The 14,948-nt window shown below is 41.0% G+C and overlaps 1 protein-coding gene across 4 annotated transcripts in view; it reads left to right on the plus strand.

Moving 5' to 3' along the window:
* ndrg3b (ndrg family member 3b) overlaps positions 1-9,620 on the plus strand; it is a 71,502-nt gene extending 61,882 nt beyond the window's left edge. For 2 of the 4 annotated variants that reach the window (XM_072696447.1, XM_072696445.1), the window contains 5 exons: positions 122-169; positions 267-302; positions 483-534; positions 4,972-5,010; positions 6,902-9,620. In XM_072696447.1, the coding sequence (XP_072552548.1) occupies positions 122-169; positions 267-302; positions 483-534; positions 4,972-5,010; positions 6,902-7,071 (345 nt within the window). In that variant the 3' untranslated portion in view covers positions 7,072-9,620. The remainder of the gene's footprint in view (positions 1-121; positions 170-266; positions 303-482; positions 535-4,971; positions 5,011-6,901) is intronic. The other 2 variants (XM_072696448.1, XM_072696446.1) reach the window with 1 other exon arrangement.
* Positions 9,621-14,948: the final 5,328 nt, after the last annotated feature.

Here is a 14,948-nt window from a genome sequence, read left to right on the forward strand (position 1 = left end):
TCAGTGTATGTAATCAGGCAGTGTTTGAAAGCCTTTAGTGGAAACTGTGTCCTTGCTGTGTGTTGTCTCTTTCTCTGTCTGAACTGACCGACTGGAACCTGATGTGATCCCTTTTTCTCAGGTTGAGTGCAACTCAAGGCTAAACCCTACAAAGACTACCCTGCTCAAGGCAAGAGATATTTGCTCTACTGGAAGTCTGCTTTCTTTTAATGCTCTCATCTAAAGACCTGCTCAGTTTTACATGTGGATTTTGCTTGTTCTTTTAGATGGCAGATTGTGGTGGATTACCTCAAGTTGTTCAAGTAAGCTACAATGAAAACTACAATGGTGTAGTTTTGGACTTCCTGTAGAAGTTGTCAATCAGTAGTCCATCATATCTCCTGTTATCTTTTCAATGACATTCGCTTTTTCATTCTGAGTTAATTTGCTTTTATTAAGGTTTCACAGCAGTCATACTCAGTAATTACTCGTTTCTCTTTCAGCCTGGTAAACTTGCTGAGGCCTTCAAGTACTTTGTGCAGGGAATGGGCTACAGTGAGTATCTCTGTTTGTCTGTCTTTCACATGCTTTGTCTCCCTCCAGTCAGTTCCTTCAGTGGAAGTCCCCTCTTTAATGTCTGTCACATGATTGTTGTGTTTTCCCATGTTGTATTCTGATTATAACTGTAGGTGTGTGTGTGTGTGTGTGTGTGTGTGTTTTGTATTTAAACATCATACCTTTTAAAAAGAAAACTCCCTGTCAAAGTTTCATGTGGAAAATTTCACCTCAGCTGCCCCACACTTCTTTTCACACTCACACACACGCATGCATACAGCCATGCATTCACACCTTGACCTGTCGATATGATCATATGACCCTGAACGATCCTAAAAATATCTCTTACTCTCGCACTCTTTCTAGTGCCTCGTGGAGTGTTATGCGATTAAGGAGTGCTTTGCTCACTTTTCAGTGGTGCCTCTAACCTTTTTACACAATGTTACAATGTCAAGAACAGCCCAGAATATTGGAAGTTTGTCCCAGTTTATGACATAATGAACACGTTCCTTTTTTTCCTAATTGATAAAATCGCTGTGTGTTTGTTTGGCGCTGAACTAACATGACTTTATCTCCTGTGTGGCTGTGCAGTGATGCAAAGTCGAGGGTGTAAGTACAGTAGGATTGCTCTGCGAGAATGACGTGTGTTGCATGGCCTGCAATTTAGCCCTGTTTGAATCTCTCTCTCTTACTCGCTCTCTCTTACTCGCTCTCTTTCTGATCTTCCTTAGTACCAGATTAACAAAATTCTGTACACCATTCATATGGATTTAGAGGAATAGGCCTTTACAGGAGTAGTTCTGTTAAAGTTCAGATTATCTTGATTGATCACTCATCCCAGATGCAGTCGATCAGCCAAAGCATGTTTGGTATCTAATGCTTGCCTCTTTAGTTTAGAACAAAGTATGCTAGGCTAACATTGCTAGCAAACACTAGATTTCAATTCTCTGGCTCTACACAGGGGTGGAGCAGCATCAGGCGATTGAGTGAGATTATCCTGATTGGAGAAATTGTAGACAGTCATTCAGTCAACAGCTCTCATTAACTATCTAGTTCCACTTGTGCAGCAGCAATTAGTAGTATTTTTCTCTTGGGTCACGTTTCCAAGGTTTAAGTTGATCTCAATGAACTCTGCGCTATGTGTAAGCTCCGTTATCCCATTCCCAGAAGTGATGAATTCCTTTTTCTCTAGGCAGACTTTAATTACATTCAAAAAGACTGTAGCTTTATACTGTCTCTACTCACTCCTAACATACATCCAGACCTTTATTCATTTTCCATGGACAAATTAGTTGGTTAGTTTGTTTTTTCCACAAAGACAAATCTAAATGCACCAAAATGCAAAACGTGAGAACAAGGAGCAAGAAAATAAATACGGGAAGAAGGTCTGGTGTTCTGGACTAGTGTATATTTCTGTGCAGTTTAGCATGGAGCAACAGAGAGATGGCATTTGTTAATAGGTGTAGTACATTTCTGGCAATATACCAGGTTAACACTTGGCTGTGGGGGCAGTGTAGCACAAAAATGCGGAGTACACTTGATTGTTGGGTCGGCTCAAGGTCAAATCATGTTCTCGCCATAAACCAACCATTCCAGAGTTTGCTTGGGACTGGACCGAGACTGCCAGTTGTTCTGGTCCACATCTGAGTGCAATAACCGTATTCACACCTGTTAAAATGAATTACACCAAGGGTGAAAACAAACCAGGGTTTGATTTAAAAATTGCAGACTAAAAAGTGCAGATGTGAAAATGCCCTTACTGTAGTCTGTATAAACTAGACCTGTCACCATAACAGATGTAATGAGGACAAATGATATTGTCATTTTAAGAGCATTTCATGCCACGGATATGATGATGATGATAATATAATAGCATTATACTACAAATACACCCATATAAAGATCAGTTAACGTTTAGGAAAGTATTAGGAATGTTCAGATATTAGAATTGGAATATAAACACAGTGGTTTTAAGTTCATTTAAACAAAATTGACATAGTGGCTCATTCATGTTAATGGACTTTCCCTGCTGACTCTTCTAGTAATAACAATGGACAAAATTGAGGTCAGCAAAAATGATTGAGGTTATGTCCATATATTGTGTAAAAGTTCATAAGTGATGATTAATGTTATTAAAAAACTCTCATATAGCTAAATAGTGGGGCAGCCGGTTTAAGTAATCAGAACCCTTTATCTGCATATACCCTGATTTTTTTACACACTGCAGTCCAGAAAAGCACAATAGTACTACAAAGTAGATGTTTTTGTGTAGTTTTTTGATTTGAAGCAAATGAAGTACGAGTTTGTCATGTATTGGCTGAGAGAAGATTGGTTTAAGCCCTGTGTTTGTTAGCATTGTTAGCCTAGCATTTCCTGTGTGAAACAAAAACACAGACAATGGAAATAATAATGTAATCAAATATATAAATATTTTAAGGCTCTAAAAGCTACATCAGAGCAAGCTATTATGTAGAATTAGACATTTGTTTAATAGCTTTCTGTGATGCAGTTTTTACAGGCTGTCTGTTGCTGGAGACTTTTTTTTAGTCTGGCAAGGTGTCTGGTGGTTTTAAATAGTGAATTAAAATAACTACAACATAAACGCTACACCCCAACTCCTGGTTTCTAACTCCACCTCTACAGTGCTCTACAGTCTCAGGGTATCGAACCATGTTAAATGTGTGCGCTGTCACACTTCTAGTTAGCCACTCCACTCCACAAGACATTTGAGAATCATTTCATTTCTGTGTGCAAGCCCGTGTACTGGCAGTAATGTAAATTAACCTCTGTTGTACTATTATGGCGTTACCAAGGTTGTGGTATGACTGTTTTTGACAAATATGGACATAATGAGACTTTTATTTTTCTGTCTATAGATATAATCTTATACAGAACGTTTTAGGCACCCTTGTATAAACGGCAATACAAAATCATCTTAAAAATAACAAACATTTAAAAAGTTTTAGAGCACAATTTCTCTATTTATTAATAAACAGAAACACATTTAGCAAAACAGAACTTATAAAATGTGACAATGGTAGGACTATTGTAGTATTTTTCCACCTAAAATGTTAACATCTAAACATTAGTGTGCTGTGTGCTGTGTGCAGGGGTGTGTGTGTAGGCGCAAGTACCTCAAGCCAACTGTTGCCTGTTAAGACCCTGATGTGATTAGTCACATTCTTTCTTACAAAGTCACCTATAATCTGTTGACCTCCAGACCTTTACAGAAGCTGTTAAGTCTACCCACTTCTGAAAAACCCACAGCAACCAAAAACTCACACTCCGCTTAGTTCTGTGACTGTTGGTAGTTGTTAGCATTTGTTCTTCGCTAATTGGACTTTTTGGTGATGTTTCATTTGTACAGTTAAATACCATATATTACATTTAAGTTGGGTATTAAGAGTTTGATGGATTCCTGGTTTTACCATCGTCAAAAAAAAGACCCTGCATCTCCAGAATGGTCCATTCTTTAAAATTTGGCTCAGTGCCAAGGATGAAAATGGAGATACGTTTTGTAAACGATTTGATTATCTACTGGTTTCTGGTCTGAGGCATAGTGCAGTCACAATGTCCAAATACTTAGAATGAATAGGTCAGAGCTGCTGTTTTTTCAGAGTTCAGGCCTTGTTGTGGTGGTGATGGTGTCTGCTGGGACCTCTGGTGATTTCCAGCACCTTCATTGTCTCTTTGAAATCAAGGGAATTAAAGAGCTTTTGTTGGAGTAACTGTCTCTGCTATCCAGGGAAGATGACTTTCTGCTAGATTTTGGAGCTTCGCTGTGAGGATTTGCGTTCAGCGTAAAAGAGGTTAAGGGAGGTCAGGATGTTGGATGATCCCCAACTCATCCGAAAAGTCCTGGGTGGAGCGCCATTATTCCAGAGAACACAGTTCCACTGCTCTATAGCTCAATGCTGGGGGGGCTTTATACCCCTCTAGCCCACACCTGGCATTATACAGGGTGCCAATAAGTTAATCCTATTCTAGTGGTAACCCATCTATACAGGGACTAGACAAGCTGTGTGTGTGCATCTGCACATCTGTGTAAACCATGCCTTTATTAGATTGTGTTTATGGTGCAGATGTTGGAGCCTTGTGTCGGACTTCTTATATCAGAGTGGGTTATGGGTGAATACTGTGGTTTTTGGTATGCAAAACTGCAAATATGGCTGCTGTGGACAGAGCTGGTTCCTTTTTTTTTTTTTTTTTTTTTTCTTTTTTTTTTTTTTTTAAGGCACCATAGTCTGAGAACGACTGCAGCTCCACCTTGACATTCCGGCACTTTCCCCTTTGACCTTCTTACCTTCTTGCTAATCTGTCTTTTCTTTCCTCTCTGTCTCTCTTGAGTCTCTTATGAGGTCTTACTAGTAATCTCTCTCCATTTCCCTCGTTTCTCTCTCCTCTTCCCCTTTGACCCCCTCCGTCAAATGTGAACAGTCCCCCATGTGCTCCTCAGCCACCTGAGCAGCGAATCAGGTACCAGGAGTTCAGACAGCACTTTAGACCTCGCTTCCAAAATGCCATCTCCACTGTTTCGTCCCCTTACTGTCTGTCCATTCAGTCAGTGTCTGTCTGTCTCTCTTTTCCCCCCAGTCCTCTCACTTTCATTCCACCGTTTCTCTGTGTCTCAACATCATGGTGTCAAGCGCATGATTTTTGGTCAGTCATTACTACAGTATTAAATATTCTGTTTGTTTTCTTGATGTTGAGAGGGTGTGTGTGAGTGTGTGAGACAGTGTGAGGGCACCAGTGACGGGATGTTTTAGGTGTTACCTATCTCTCTCTATCTATCCATCTCTCTTTGATGCACTTTTTGACATTGACCTCAGCTCTTCTGCATGCCTCTGCATTATGGGGTTGCGATTCCTGATCATTCATTTTTTCGGCTGCTGTAAAAATGAATTGAAACTCGATCCTGATCCGGATTTTCTCTCCATCGTGGGAGAATAATGAAAAGCTAGTGGCAGCAGTGGTTAATGTGTGTGTTCTAGGGCTGTAATTATATACACTACTGCTCAAAACGTCTAGAACACCCCTCCACTCCCTCGCAGCTTTATTGACATTTAAGCAGATCAGAACCATAATGACCTGATATGGTAAAAAGTCCCGTGACCTCAAATGGTACAAAGGTAAGCGGAAAACTGCCAGAGCTTTTAAATAATGTAAGCTGTACAAATAAAAGAGGGGCCCTTTAGGAAATAAGTCATTAGTTAACAACTTACAGCTGGTCGGAAGCAATAGTAGGAAAGCAAGCTTCGAAAATTGATGCAGACCATTTACAAATTCCTCTGTATAAAAGCAGTGCTGAAACAGACTGTGTTTCTACACTCTACCACAGTAGTTACACAACATTGCATGTTCAGATTACTGTCATACTGTATAGAGAAAGACACTTAACAAGTAAACACAGGTGGAACATTCTAACTCCTAAACGTGCAGGTTTTATCTTTAGAAATATTACAGATAAAGCCGGGGGGGGGGAGGTGAATACAGTTATCCACACCATCAAAAGAAACTGGAGAAGGTACAGTTAAATCCACAACAGCGTCAGAAGACACGTTTTTGAGAGTCAACAGCGTTGTGTGTTGGCCTTATATGTTGACACCTTGTAGCTCAGCTGAACACTGGACCAAGTCTCAGTTTCGAGTGTCAGGAGAAGACTTGAAGCTGCGGGTTTGACCGGGGGAGTGGCAGTAAGATGGCAGAATAAGAAAAGCAGGCTTGCCTGGGCCATGCAGCACTGCCAGTGGACTCTTGAAAAAATGGGGGTGTTCTAAAACTGGTGTTTATACCGGTTTTGTATAATAACAGACACGCTGACTGCTGACTTTTAGTGCTGTCAAATTGTAGTACTGTGCAGGAAGCGTAGGGCAGTATGACTTTTGTTGTTTTGTTGCACCGCAAGTACAGAAAGGATGTCATAAAAGCTAATTAATTTATTAATCAATTAATAGTCAGTAGAGTTTGTCCCGTGTAGCAAGGATGGGGAACCGAGGACCTGAATCCAGCACAGTTTGCTGATATCCCTGATCTAACGCACCTACCTAACGAAGCTAGCAGTTCACGAGTAAGTCGAATCAGGTGTGCTTGAGCAGGAAAGGCAGACAGCAGTGTTGCTGTACTGAGACCTTCAGCTTTGTGAGAAGAAGCCCACTGAGAAACCTCATTATTCTCCCTGCTGTCAGAGCACAACGTATCAGGAATGGAATGGCACAAACTCAATACCAAATATTTGTGACACCCCCACCCCCACCCCACTCCCCCACTCTCTAGATCCACCTCTAAGCCCATACAGTGGTTCAATTCTGAAGCCTAAGATGATATTTCCTGACCATGTTCTTCTCTTCCTGTCTTTCTCTCTGTATAGTGCCCACTGCCAGCATGACCCGGTTGGTGCGCTCCCGCACCCACTCCGCATCCAGCATAAGCTCAGTGGAAGGCGTGCGCAGCCGCACTCACACCAGCTCCCAACCAGAAGGCGCCACTGCCGGACACGACAACCAGGCCAGACCACAAACCATGGAGGTGTCCTGCTAAAGCTGGTCTATCGCACTTTTTTTTTTTTTTTTTCCTTCAAAGGGGAGTTTCACTGCTTTTTTTTTTGTTTGTTTGTTTGTTTGTTTTGGGGTCAACATTTCAGCATAATTTGCACCTAGAGAAGTAAAACACAGCAAGTCACACAGAAAGGTCTATAAGTACAAGTAACTTTTAAGAGGCAAATTTTCATTGACCGGTCTTTCCAATGCTGGTGAAAGGAACCAGGGCTTGAGACGTATACAGTCTCAGCAGACAGTGTGGGTACACATCTTGACTTGAAGCAGAATACATGTGGGGTACATGCTGTGCATAAGTATAAATAGAACCCAAACAAACTGTGTTTTCTGTGCTTATCACCACAGGTTCATCGTCATCAGCCTATAAGAACTCAACAGCCACATGTAGCTTCACTGGTTATTCAGATAAAGATCTTTGTAGATGTAGTTTGAAGTTTGACCACTGGTTCCTGTCACTACAGGAAGTGGTCTGATGTCTCTAGAATGAACCATGACTTTTTTCTGCAAAACACGCTGTTCAATTATGCTGAAATTTTGATCATAACAGTGAAACAAACCTTTCTTTTTCTCAAACCAGAGAGCTCTGGTGTAACGAAGGGATGCAAAGTATGACTATTTGTACTCGAGATATGTTTAACTATTGAAATGCAGTCATATTCTACAATCCGTTCAAATCCTCCCTCTCTCTCTCTCTCTCTCCACTCTCACTTCTTGCGTTTTTACTTCCCACCTCCCCGGCTCTAATCTTTCTCAGTTTCCCTGTACACTCTACAAGCAGGTCTTTGTTCATACCGTGTGTCCTGTCTCTGCAACAAAAAAGGACTATTTCTGTAGTCTCACTCTCCTCTTCATATATGTTCACATTTTGGTGAAGACTGGTCTCTTTTGGGCAGAAATGTTGACATTCAGAAGACCCTTGTTGGGAATAAGAGGAGAAGGACTTGTGCCGTCTCTTTCCAAGGTCTTCCTCTCGCCTCCACACCCCCTCCGCCTCATACTGTAGACACGACCCACACACATCTCCCTCCTTCTGCTTTTCATTATGTCTTTTTCTGTTTATTTGGGGGGGTTAGTTTATGTGTTTGTTCTGTTATCTTTATTATGACTCCTGTTGATATGTTGTGCTTTGTGAGAATACCTTTCTTTTTCAGTTCTCTTGATTGCAGATTAGATGTTAACAGCCTTGTTTTACTGTACCTTTATTACCAAGAACTACTGAGAAGCATGTCCCTCTTTTCAGTGTAATTTATTGGGAGTGTATATGCGTTTGTTTAGATGTCTCTGCAGGTACTGTAGATCTCCTGTAACAACCCCCCCCCTTTCCCCCAACCCTGTTGAATCTATCAGGACTGTACGCATCCCAGCGAGCTTGACATCCAGCCACTGGGAAGTTGATCTACCCATTCTCCACCTTCAAATGCATTGTTTTGTAGCAACTGTTTGCAAGACTGGACAATTTTTACCGAATGCTGGCAAAACATCCCATTTAACCTAATGAGAACTTGTAGCCACTGCTACAATACAGTAAATGTCTATCCACCATTGAAGCAATGCCACTGTTTCTCAACCCTGGTCCCTGAGGCACCCTGTCCTGCACGTTTGTTTTTGTGAATTCCCTGCTTTAACACATCCCTTGCACACTCTGAAAGGGATGGTTAATGAGCTGATTAGTTTAATCAGGTGTGTTGGGAGCAGGGAAAGCGCAGTGCAGGGTAGAGTGCCTCCAGGACCAGGATTCAAAAACATAGTGCTACTGTGCTCCACACAACCTAACCTATAGAACAACCTAAACGTTGGTATTCTGACAGAAACTGAAAAGGGTTCTTTAATTTCTCATTAAGTTGAGTTGTATTTTTATGCAAAGTTTGCATAACTTCCTACAAAAGAGCGCATTTGTGGGCGGAGCCTAGATCTAGCCGTTTTTTAGTTTTTATTATATAATATATAATAAAATGTAGTGTAACACAGGGACCAGAAGCAGAACCATTGCAAGTAGTTAAGGCAAAATAAACTTACACACTACTTGTGTAACTACTACCCCATTTATACCTATTTAGAGACAAAGATGGAGGCATTGTGCCTCATTTTAATGAATGAACAATATTTTACTGTGAACCCCACCCTCAGGCCCCCCCTCGGAAGATATATATGTATACATAAACACACACTACACGCAAATGCCCACAAATAGAAATACGAGAAGGGGTTTGGTTTTAACTTGCGCCGTCCCTCCTGTACAGTGGATAGCTATTCCATTATACTCCAACTGTATTGACTATTAACCTCTTCCTCTATTAGATTTTGTAGCTTTATTATTCCTGTTATTACTGTTGATCTGAATATTATTGTTCAAACGTTTCCCTGGGTGGGTGTTCACTGTTGATCTATGATTGTACTGCTGCCTTGAGTGAGCTTGTGGTGATGATGCGTCATGCTTTGTCCTCCAAGCATATAGGGGGCACTGTACTATTACCGTCTGCTGAGTATATCGATTTGTACTAATATTGAAATAAAGTAACAGGTTGTACATAAGCCTGCTGTTGTGGTTCTGCTTATCTTCAATGGTGTCTATGTGGAAATTACACAAGGGGTAGGTTGTCAACAATCCGTGCTCCTACAACACTGAAGTCCATGTACCATTTTAGAAAGGCCCATTTAGACTGATTATAGAGAGCTTTTCCACAGCAACCACCATTACAATGGGTTTCATATAATGGTAGTTCCTGGATATACATTGACCATATGCAGAAATGCATCTTTAGTGTGACTAGGTGAGATCCAATTTTACATTCCTGCATAAAGAGCATGTCAATATGTACATAATGTGAGAAATGGTAGGGGACCCACAATGCCGTGGAACAATAGATGGACTGGACTCTTAACTATCTGCCACTATTAACTATCATTACTCTCATTACTCTGACCATCTCTGCCATGACTATATTAAGTTCTACTACACCATGAATATTATATTATGATTATGATCAGAGCAGTTCAACAGTATAGATGGTTTGAACTTTTATCAATAATTAATAAATAGTTCTGATCCGAGGAGGATGGGTCGGGTCCCACTTGTGAGTCTTGGTTCCTCCCAAGGTTTCTTCCTCCAGCTCTGAGGGAGTTTTTCCTTGCCACTGTCGCCGTTGGCTTGCTTACTGGGAGTCTTGGGTTTTTTATGTCTTTTTATGTTATTTATTTTTCTTTTTTTCTGTCTTTTACTAATTACTGATTGTGTAAAGCTGCTTTGTGACAACAACAGTTGTAAAAGCACTTGACTAGATGGTACACACATTACCATAAATGCACCAATCACAAAATGTGAAGACTATTTCAACTGCAAGGGAACGTGCTCTGTAACACTGCCAGCCAGAGGTGGTGCCTGGGATTTTGGGCCTCATTAAAAGATATCTGCTGGGAGCTGCTGAGTCTAAAGCTGCTCCTGCCTGTCCTGTTACGGACAGCTTTTTGTTAAGCTGTTAACTGACTGTTGACTAAGCTAACAGGTTCATTCCACCACTCAGACTACACCAACCTTTCATTGTGGAAAACTGAGACAGACGGTCTCTCTTCAGTCTTGGTTTTCTTTATTTGCGTTTCTGGTGACCAGATTTTCTTTTAAATGCAACACAATGCTTCCCTTCCAACTCTCAGTGCACCGCTCTTACAATTCGCAACTGCTTATAGTGCAGACTGAACCATCATAAAAAACGAAAGGGGGAGGGCAATCAGACATTTCAGAGGCTCTGAATGTTTACATTTTGCCAAAAAAGAAGTGACAAAAGCATTAGTGAGGTCAGGATGTTGAGTAATCACCTCCTCCTATCCCCAACTCCCAAACTCATCCCAAAAGTATTGCAGTTCCACTGCTCCACAGCTCAATGCTCTAGCCCACACCTGGCATTAAGCATGGCGCCAATAGGCCCATCTGCATCAACAATGGGTGCCTCCCAAAGTAGCTGAATGCACTCATTAGAAGGGGTGTCCACAAACTTTTCGGCATGTAGTGTACGTAGTGTGACATGGGATGACACTGTAGTTGGGATACATCTGAAAGGCTTTAGGGAGACCTAAATTATAGGAGTTTTAAAAATGATAAAATTGATAATAAACAAAAGTCAGTTGCTAATAAAATATCCACTGTTAGACACTGTCCAGTCCTTCTGGTGTGCCTGACACTGATTGAGATACCTGAAGACTAAACTTGTGTCAGCCTAAAGGGGAAAACAAGGCCTGGGACTTCACCTGCAATGGAAGCTTTTGCATTCAGTGTGAATGGTGTTGACTGCTGGGATTGTTATTTGCGTAGTTCCTCTTCTGAGGTGCTCTGCTGGTGCACAAATAAAAGAAGCCTTCAAAGGGGGCTACACCCACGCATGCACCTCTGTCTCTACAGCCTGCTCTTTCTTTTGTTTGGCTGACTAGGTTAGGAGAAGGATGGAGATCGTCGCTTCAGCAGCGTCAAGTTGATCAGCGTCAAGCCGATCAGCTAAACTCAGGACTGATATTTTGCTGAACAGAGGCTACTGCAGCGGCGTGGCAGAAATTTTCCGACCAAACGCAAACTTTTTTCCGACCGCAGCGACCAGCAGTGTATTGTTTTTCTCTCTCTGCCTCTCTTTGTACACATGTGGCCACAGGTGACACACTTGAGACGCAGCTATTTATAGAATTGCTAACGTAAGTTCTACATGTGCTCAGCAGACATTCACACACACACACAAAGCACTTAAAGAGAATCAGTGATGAGAGATATTAGAAAGCTGACTTCCACTTTCCGTCGACTGAAGAACACACTAATCATTTTCTAAAACTGATGCTCCAGATACACTCGCCGAGCACTTAGAAACACCATCCTCATACTGAGTAAGGGCCTCCTCTAGCTCTCAGAACCACCTCAGTTCTTCATCGCATGGATTCCACAAGATGTTGAAAGGAACATTCCTTTGAGATTCTGGTCCATGTTGCCAGGATTAGATCACCTAATTCCTGCAGATTTACGGAGAAATGTTCATGCTGCAAATCTCCTACACCTTCTACCACATTCCTACTGGGTGTTCTACTGGACCCAGATTCTGTGAGGGTCCTGAGAGAGTCCCTGAGGAGCGCTGATCTCATTAGGATGTTCATTAAACCAGTTTAAGAGAGTTCTTTAAGAGACTTTGTGACATGGGGCATTAATATGCTGGACGTAGCCCTTAGAAGAAGGTAGGAAGTCCATCATAGGCAGCAAACTTCCAGACCTGCAGGACATCTACTGGTCCCGGTGCCTGAGAAAAATCCAGAAGATCCGGTTGGACTGTAGCCACCCAGCACACGGCCTGTTCACCTTACTGCCATCAGGCAGGAGGTACCGCAGCATCCAGGCCAGAACAAACCGGCTAATGAACAGTTTCTACGCACAAGCCATCAGGGTCCTGAACAAGCTGTGAACCATACACCAACACCACTGCACTCGGACACTTTATTATTAATACTATATATATCACTGCTATGGACAACATCACTAAGTCACTTTATACAACAGGAATAGACATAAACATACATATTTATATGTAGCTCCACTCGCTCTCAGACTATACCTGTCTCATAAATGTACATATCAGAGAATTTCTACAGATCCCTCCTGTCTTTGTATATTCTGTATTTGGTGTATATTTTGTGTGTATTTTGTATTCATTTAATATAATTTTTATAGAACTTTATTTTAATATGTTTAGTATGTATATAGTTTTGTCCTCCTGTAGAGCATCAACTTGAGCCTCACCACAAGCATTTCAATGCATAAATGTCCTGACATGTTGTGCAGATGACAAATAAACCTGAAACTTGAACTTGAAAACTAGAAGACGGGTAAACTGTGGCCATGAAGGGATGAAAATGGTCTGACAGGCTGAGGCTTTTAAGCAATGACTGATTGGCATTAAAGGGACCCAAAATGTGTCAAGAAAACCTTCACCATACCATTACACCACCTCCACCAGCCTGGACTGTTGATACAGGGCAGGGTCAATCCACAGATTCATGTTGTTGGTGCCAAATTCTGACCCTACCTTATATTTCCTCAGCAGAAATGAAGGTTTATCAGACCTGTTTGATCAACACCACTGATCAGTTTTCTCACTTTCCATCTTTAACTTCCTTGATTTCTCTAGTTCACTGTAGATGCTCATGTTCTAAATGTCTGAATTCAGCTGATTTTATGAACCTTTGAGCTGTTTATTAAATCATAAGAGTTTGTATTGAGTACTGACATGGAAAACGATCCAGATTAGAGTTATTCTTCAGTCCTAAGGTTGGGGCATGCATGTCTGAAAGAGCCCCCTGCTGCTGATTAATTATACAGTTCAACAATTCATCATAAAATTAAGACGGGAAGTACAGAAGTTCCATAATTGAGTAAAACTAAAAAAAAAGTATCAAAGCACACACTCATGACTTTCAAAAATATCAAAGTCTTTCTGTAAAAAAAGGATTTATTCAGTTTTTTATACAAGATGTTTTGTTTGAATTATAAATGATGACTGACATTGCACAAAAATAATGCCTAATGCTAGAAAGTCACACAAATGACAACTTAATATTAGCCTTTATACAAAAAACAGAAATAAAAGGAACAACTGAAAAGTTGAGTTTATCAGTTTCAAATTCAGTTTCACAGATGGTGTATAAATACATACGGCGTTCTCAGTTCTGACATCCTGAACAGCCTGTTTCTGCCTTTTCTCTGAGGCTTCTTCTTCTTCTTCTTCTTCTTCTTCTTTTTTGTTTGTTCTTTTAAATAAATTTACTTAAAAAAAAAAAAAAAAACAGCCTTCCGACCTCACACCAGTAACCAGTTCAGCACTGTAGAACTGGTGGAACTGACTGCCAATATTACTCATTATTAAACACTGTTAGGTAGATTTCACACATTCAGTTTTCCTAACAGCAAAGTGGTGCCTGATTGGAAGCCCAGTAAAAATAAAACAACAGATTAATTAAACACAACCTGATACTCGAAATAAAAAAAACCTACCTCACAGAAAGGGGGCGGGAGGGCACACGCAGACCATTGCCTGGACCAATACATTTAGAATTTATTTTTTCAGATTTATCCTGTTTATTAATATTCAGGTCATTACTTGCTGAGACAAACTGACAGGGTGTAGTTGGGTTTGCATATGGTAAATATGGTACTTTTTCAAGCATGCTGTAAACTGTAAGCCACTGGATTAGCCAGGTATTGTTGGGATTGTAGTGCTTTACTGGATCTGTGTTGGTTCCATTCAGCACCACTGTAAAGAGAATCATCACACCCAGCCACTCTGAACGATCTCCACAATGTAAGGGATGCTCCAGACATACATACATACATACACAGGAAGTCTATAAAATCACCCTGAACCTGTTGATGATGTTGATGGGTTCCACTAGACACTGTAGTTTCTGTAGGTAGTCTAAATTTGACCCAATTTAATATATACCAAAATATATTTCAATACAGGACTGTCATGATTACTCTGTGAAATTTCACAGCTGTGACTTCATTTACCATCAGGAAGCCTTCATTCAGTACTACGAGTATATTGTTTGGTAATTACTATTAAATTAATATCATTTATGCAGTTTTGATGAACTGAACTAAAGTGCAGGCCTACCCACAGGCCCTTCCAGCTAAGTGGTTTTAACATCCATTGACTTGTTGTTCCCATTCTCGCGCACTTTCAGAATCTTCTGTGCGTCAGTGGCTGACTGTCAATCAGACCTGTTCGTCACAGGAAGCTGCTGCTGCTGCTGCTGTGTGTGTTTGTGTGTGGTACATAAAACCATCTGCCTGTCTCAGTGTGTATGTCAGATGTATGAGCCCTCACCGCAGCAGCA

Source organism: Salminus brasiliensis, chromosome 14, assembly GCF_030463535.1.
Source record: "Salminus brasiliensis chromosome 14, fSalBra1.hap2, whole genome shotgun sequence".
Lineage (NCBI taxonomy): Eukaryota > Metazoa > Chordata > Actinopteri > Characiformes > Bryconidae > Salminus > Salminus brasiliensis.